General features: G+C 34.4%; 1 protein-coding gene across 4 annotated transcripts in view; it reads left to right on the top strand.

The window, feature by feature from the left end:
• The window catches only part of LOC106876924 (NAD-dependent protein deacetylase sirtuin-2), a 56,719-nt gene that overhangs the window by 39,748 nt on the left and 9,576 nt on the right, over nucleotides 1-7,395 (top strand). For all 4 annotated transcript variants that reach the window (XM_052973764.1, XM_014925680.2, XM_052973763.1 and 1 more), the window contains 5 exons: nucleotides 846-969; nucleotides 1,453-1,512; nucleotides 3,272-3,324; nucleotides 5,067-5,143; nucleotides 6,753-6,798. In XM_052973764.1, coding sequence (XP_052829724.1) covers nucleotides 846-969; nucleotides 1,453-1,512; nucleotides 3,272-3,324; nucleotides 5,067-5,143; nucleotides 6,753-6,798 — 360 coding nt within the window. The remainder of the gene's footprint in view (nucleotides 1-845; nucleotides 970-1,452; nucleotides 1,513-3,271; nucleotides 3,325-5,066; nucleotides 5,144-6,752; nucleotides 6,799-7,395) is intronic.

The following is a 7,395-nucleotide window of genomic DNA, read 5'->3' as shown; positions in this document are numbered from 1 at the left end:
TATATATATATATATATATATATATATATATATATATATAGTGTGTGTGTGTGTGTGTGTGTGGATGTGTGAGTGCCTGTGTGTAACAGGTAAATTCCATCAGAGAAACGATTGAAGAACATTATTATTAGCTTGTTGAGATGGTCTTTTATTTATATGATTATTATGTTAGTTGTTATAATATAGAAAACACAGCTGTGTAAACAGATTGTTTGTGGTTGCAGTAAAGAAATTGTCTCTAGTTCCATGGTCCATTGTGTATTGTAAGCTTCATCTGTGAGCTACCTCTAAAGAGAGACAGAATAATAAAGTCCAGCTATGTAGAGAAGGTGATAGATCTGCTGTCTTGTGTGTTGCCAGTATATTGAGAGAGTTGCTCTTCGGGTGATCCAAAGAAAAAGAACTTATTTGCTGCTGCTGATTCATATTCTTCCTAACCAAATTAGGTCAAGCCAAAAGCAAAGGATTTCTCTGCTGTATCAGTTCTGACCCATGTATGACTCATGAAAGATCTAGAGGTCATCTTATTCTCATGAATTTCCTAGTGCAACAGGCAAAAACAATAGGCTGATGACTTGTGGCAGAATGTCGATTCAATTTTGAATCTTAGCTTAGATGGTAGTTGTTTGCTATACATACACACACACACACACACACACACACACACACACACACACACACACACACACACACACACACACACACACACACACACACACACACACACACACACACACTAGTTTGTTGTTTAGGATGTTGATAAATCATGTTATAAAAATGTTTATTGCAGGTAGTTATAATACTTTTAATGTTGATATTTATAAAAGGCTTCTATTTAATTATAGAATATTGATGGATTAGAGAGAATGGCTGGGATTGATTCTGAAAAAATTGTTGAAGGACATGGAACTTTCCAGACAAGTCATTGCATAAATTGCAAGGCTGAATATGACCTAGAATGGATTAAAGGTATGGCTTAGAATGGATATGCTTTGCATTTCAAGATATTTTAAGAATTATTTCCTACTTCTTATTTGATGGTAGGAATTGGTATATTTATAAAATTTTAAAACTTAAATGTATAAAATATGAACTTTTTCATATTTTCTCATTATCCACTTTAAGAATTTATGGCGAAAACTTTTCCAGTTATAAGGTTTTATTTTTCAAAATACCTACTTACTGAAAATAGTCAAATATTTTTGAGAAAGTAAAGAAATAATTCTTGGAATAGTTAGTATAAAATATATTATCTCCATAAGTTTAATAAAGTAAAAAATACAGAAAGTTTTAGGAAATCTGATTAACAAAAGATTTCTGTTAATGTTTTTGAATTTTCTCTTTGGTTATAATTTTTCCCTTCTTTTTTTGCTAATTTTGACTGATATTTTGATTGATAACACAAAAAATAGTTTTTGTAATTTAATAAATGAATAATAATTATATTTCTAGAGATAATTTTCAAAGATGAAATTCCACATTGCACAGAATGCAAAGGATTAGTTAAACCAGGTTTGTAATGAATTAGTAAAGCTATTAGTTGAATGTTGTTTCATTTTTTAACCCTTTCGATACCAATCTGGTTGAAACTACCTCTGGCTCTGTAGTACAAATGTCTTGTTTTCATAAATTCTAAATTAAAATCTTTCAGCAAATCTTAGTCATAATTTATGTTCCTAACACTAGCTTAATGATAACTAAGTTGTTTTACTAAATTCTTTGTTATATTTAATATTAATTGAAAAGAAACACAGAGCATCTCAACAGAAATATGGTAACAAAAGGGTTAGTATTGTTTTATTGTTTTTTAAAAGAAATCTCATTTTAGCATATAAAATGTAAATTTTTACAAGATTAAATTGTTTGATGCATATCAGTTATCATCATAGGATGATGGTCAACTCCTCCTCCTCCTCATCATCATCGTTTAACGTCCGCTTTCCATGCTAGCATGGGTTGGACGATTTGACTGAGGACTGGTAAACCAGATGGCTACACCAGGCTCCAATCCTCATAAGCGATAAACCATTTTATTTATGTTCTGTACTTTTAGCCTTATGCCCTTTAGCATTTAGATTACTCTGTGAAATATAATATTTATTCACATGTGAAGGTGTATGGGTCAGTGGTTAGAGAGTCGGGCTCACAATCATGAGGTAGTGAGTTCGATTCCCAGACCGGGCTGTGTTGTGTTCTTGAGCAAGACACTTTATTTCATGTTTCTCCAGTTCACTCAGCTGTAGAAATGAGTTGCTATGTTACTGGTGTCAAGCTTCCCTTGGATAACATTGGTGGTTTGGAGAGAGGAGGCTGGTATGCATGGGTGACTGCTGGTCTTCCATATACAACCTTGCCTGGACTTATACCTTGGAGGGTAACATCTAGTTGTAATCCCATGGTCAGTCATGACTGAAGGGGCTTTTTATCCTTTTTACTCTATTCACATTGTTTTGAATTAACTATGCATTATTTTGTAGCTTTGAGATTTCAATGATGTGATTGTTTAGTTTTGGGCTGATATTGTAGGGTGGGTGTGAAAGGCTGGATCTGGCTGGTTTGAACATTAGACAGTTTAAATGCTAAAGGGTTAAGTTAAGCTAAGGCTGGTAGTTCTGTCAAGCATTGGTTTGTGAATAATTTCCCGCACCAAATTTTTAATCTGTTATTTAGGTTTGGTTGTACAAACAGAATTGAAAGAACTCAAAACATGAATATATGTGCAGGCATGGCTGTGTGATAAGAAGTTTGCTTTCCAACCACATGTGCTTGGGTTCAATCCCAATGTATATCACCTTGAGTAATTGTCTTCTACTATAGCCCCAAGCTGACCAAAGCATTGCGAGTGAATTTGGTAAATGGAAAGTGTGTGGAAGCTGCTTGTATATATATATATGCATGTGTGTGTGTGTATGTGTCTATTTGTGTTCATCCTTTCATCACTGCCTGACAACCAATCCTGGTTTGTTTATGTTCCCCATAACCTAGCAGTCAGCAAAAGTGATTGATAAAATTAGTACTCAGTTAGAAAAAAATAGTGCTGGGGTTGATTTGGTTGACTAAACCATTCAAGGTGATGCCCTAGCATGGCCACAGTCCAATGACTGAAACAAGTAAAAGATGTGTATATTTTTCATTTTTAATCAGCTGAAGTTACTAAGTGACTGAAAGGTACTTTTAAGTGCCATGCAGAAAATTATTGGCCATCAAGTCATTTTATAACTTCTGAAGAGACATGGCTTACATTTTATGGGTTTTTTTTTCTGTCTTTTAGATATTGTATTTTTTGGAGAACATTTGCCACAGAAATTTTTTGCAGTTCAAAAGGTAATTATTTGTTAATAAAATTTTGTACCTATTCATTGTAATTTCAAATTACTGTTTTTTTTTCTCCTTTTTGTTAGCAAAATTGGTCTCTTCCAGTAGCATCAAAGTATCCACTCTTTAGTTAAGTTTATGTTGCATTATTTAATGTTGTGAATGTTTTGTGCCTAATTAGAAACATTAAATTCCTAATTAGAAATAGTGAGGAAATGTTTATGTTAGCTAAATGTTTAATATTTTTAATCATTTTAGCATTTAACTTTGGTAATTTGCGTTTCTTTTTCGATTATGCTAATTTTCATGCCTATGTATGAAAATATTGTCCATTTACTGAAAGAAGCCCATTGTGTGTGTGTGGTGTGTGTGAGGTTATAATAACCAATAAAAGATTACGTTTGGTACTTACTGTAGATCAGGGGTCAGTGAACCAGGGTAAATTACCCCAAGTGGGGTAAAAATGAAACTCTTGGGGGGTAATGAGGATTAATTAGACATAAGTAAAATTATATGAAAAACGTGTTCCTTCTTACAACAGGAATTTTTCTTGTGGTATGAAGAGGCAGTCAAAAAGTTGCTGCCTTTTGCAACAACCTATCTTTGCAAAACAAGGATTTTCATCTCTAATGAACATAAAAACAAAGTAGAGTAATCAATTGGACCCTGAAGACTGTATCCAAACTGCTCTGTAATTGTAACAGAAATGAAACAACATCATTTCTCCAAAACTCAAAGTGAAAAAGTTTCTAGAAAAATCCTTTTGTTTCCTAATGAGGATATTAATTTATTTTATTGCATTTGTTTTATACATTTTATACTTATTATTGTATTCTCCATATAAATAGATTTAATCGAATTCAAAGAATCTATGATTTTCTTCCTTTCAAATCAAGGGGGCAACGTTGGCGTAAATAAATATATTTTGGGGTAATTGGTTATAAAAGTTCCCTGACCCCTGCTGTAGAATTTGGATAAAATGACAAGTAAAGTTAATCACCATGTCAATATGGCCGTTCCAACTGGCTACTTTGCTTGGATAAAATGCCTAAATGCAAAACATGTAATCACTAGCATAGCTAGGTGAGGGCAGTAGGGGTGGTCCACCCCGGGCATCACTTTTGGGTCTGCTGTAGGCAATATGTGTTTTTTGCAAGCACACCCTCTAGCTACTCTAGTGCATGTAACTAAGAAGCTGGTCTGTAATTAATCATTATCCTATCAAAAAGCATTTTGAGATAATTTATATAATTGTAACTTTTGACAGGTTGATATACTTAATTGAGCCAGATGTGGATTCTTTATTTTCTAAATTATTATATTTTCTTTTCCATCACAATGCTTCTAACTGATTAATTATGTACTTTTATATATTAATTATATCACCTGGATTGGCCAGGCTGTCTGGTGCTGAGTTGGCCCCTCTGGTTGCACCATTCACTCCATTCCCCTTGTGCTTCACATTGCTCCAAACATTTTTCTTAGATCAGCTTTTCACTTGATTGGAGGTCTTCCGAATGGTCTCTTCCATTTGCGACAGTACCACTTGACAACTGCACGGGTCCACCGATTGTCTGTGAACCTTGTGACATGACCACCCCATTTTAGCTTTGCATGGTGGTATTCTGTGACGATGTCCTTCACCCCAGTTCTATCCCTGCTCTCATTCTGGGTGGGATCTCTTAGTGATCACACCTAAGAGATTGATTATATACTTTACATAAATATATTCATTTTTTTCAATTCTGTAGGACTTCAAGAATTGTGATTTACTGATTATTCTTGGAACATCACTTACAGTTATGCCATTTGCTGCTCTTGTTTCAATGTGAGTATTGTCTTTTTGATATTTCTAGAATGCCAAGGTGGTAAGCTGGTGGAATTGTTAGCACACTGGACAAAGTACTTAGCAGAAGTTCTAGCTTTATGTTCTGAGTTCAAATTCACATGAAGTCAACTTTGTCTTTCATCATTTGGGAATGGGGGTGGAGTGGGGGTGGGTGGTAAAATAAGTACCAGTTAAACACTGGGTTGATGTAATCAACTAGCTTCTGCCCACCCAAGTTTCAGGCCTTGTGTCTGTAGTAGAGAGGATGTTTCTAGGATGTCATAAATGTTAAGGTTTAATTGTAAAATTTGTAATAATGTAATATTTGAAGGAAGACAAGTGACAGCCTTCCATTCTTCTTTGTAAAACTACATCATGTTTTGTGTTTTGATATTTTATTAAAGGTGTTTTTCTTATCATAAAAATGTTTGAAGATGAATTAGTAATATTTAAGTGCAGGCATAGATAACCTTTTTCAAGAAGCAGTCTACATTTGACATGACTTATCATCAGGTGGGCCAAACTACTAAAGAACATTCAAGTAACTTTTTGTTAGGTGTGCCTTTCAGAAACACTTGTGAGCTGTAGGTTACCTATGACTGGTCAGGTGGATGGGTTGATGACTATTTTTATTGCAATCATCTATTATTCCTCTGTTGAATATGTGTTCTGGAAATGAAGTAAAATCAAGCTAATGAAACATTTACTTTGGAATATTTAAATAATTCATAGTTTTACTTCAGGTGCAGAATATAGACATTACCAACAGAGAAGATATATAGGTATTCTATTATTCTATCATTGGTTTCATTCAAAGGTCGTGGCTATGCTGGAGCACCACCATTAATTTTTATACATGATGCAGATAGACTTCTAATTTTTTTTATATCCTTAAATGAAGTTAGTCAGAGGAGAAAGTAACAGAGATCATCAGTTTTTTTTTGTTTTTGCAGCATCAGAGGGACGGTTAGGTAAATCAGGCTACAGATTAATCTTAACACGCAAGAATATGTACAATTAGTACACAAAGTATTTGTTGGATTGCAGCCAAAGTAGAGAATATTTACTCTGAGTGCCATACAAGGGGATTGAACTCAGGGCCTCTGACTGCAAAGCAAACTTCTTACTCACACAGCCATATTCATGACCAAATGCAGGCTATTGGTCCATGATATAAATTCGAAAAGGTATAGTCAATAAAACAGATATGTTGAGTATATGGTAAAAAAACATCTCAACTGATCTGGTTTTAACTTTTCTTGAAAACTGAGTCCTGATCAGATGTGATGTAGTACCAAAAACATCTTGGAAGCAGTCGGCATCATGCATGTTTCAATTCCCTCCAGTCCCTGTATAGCTTTCACTTCAATTGCACAATACATGTTTCACTGACTTAAGCCGTTTTTCATTTTGTTCAAAGTAAGATGTCCTTTGTTGAAACCAGAGGCAAAAGTTTTCTTATCTTTTACAACCTAAACGATAATTAGTTAGATTGAAAGACTAGTTTTTTTTATTTAAAATTATTTCCAATTCCTTTTACCCTTAACCTTCGTATCGTATGACAACATTTTTGTGGAAATGAAAAATAGACCATTTTTCTTTTTCTTAGGGTTCCAAACTCTACCCCACGATTATATATCAATCTGACTAAAGATGTAAGTAATGGTTTCATTTTAACTTTCATCCAGTATTCTTTGTACTTTGAATTTATTATTTTTTTCTTTCAGAATTATTGTTGAAATGTTCTCAAATTGTCACAAACTTTCCTTTTTTGGCCCAATTCAACATTAGAATGTTATACATTTGTACATGTGGAACCTTCCCAGAATGCAGGCCTGGGTAAGGTACTTTAGTGGGTTGACTGTTGCCCAGGGAACAGATATCATTTTCTCTGCAATTCAGATATTAGTACTAAAATACCTTGAAAGTAGAATTCTCACAATTATGCTGTAAATATTACCAGACAGACTTAGGGACTCCAGTTTAGATTTCAATTTCATTAACCTTTTGTCGAAGCAGTTAAAGAAACACAGCTAAGCAAATGAAAATGTCCATGCTTCAATTACTCAAAACATGCACCACATACTCACAGTCATCGTCATTGTCGTCGTCGTCGTCGTCGTCGTCGTCGTCGTCCTCCTCCTCCTCCTCCTCCACCACCACCACCACCACCACCACCACCACCACCAAAACTACCACCACCACCTCCCCTCCACCATTTAATGTCCATTTTTCAAGCCAACATAAGTTGG

The sequence above is a fragment of the Octopus bimaculoides genome, chromosome 16, assembly GCF_001194135.2.
Source record: "Octopus bimaculoides isolate UCB-OBI-ISO-001 chromosome 16, ASM119413v2, whole genome shotgun sequence".
NCBI classification, from domain to species: Eukaryota; Metazoa; Mollusca; class Cephalopoda; order Octopoda; family Octopodidae; genus Octopus; species Octopus bimaculoides.
This window is presented reverse-complemented; position numbering and strand designations above follow the sequence as displayed.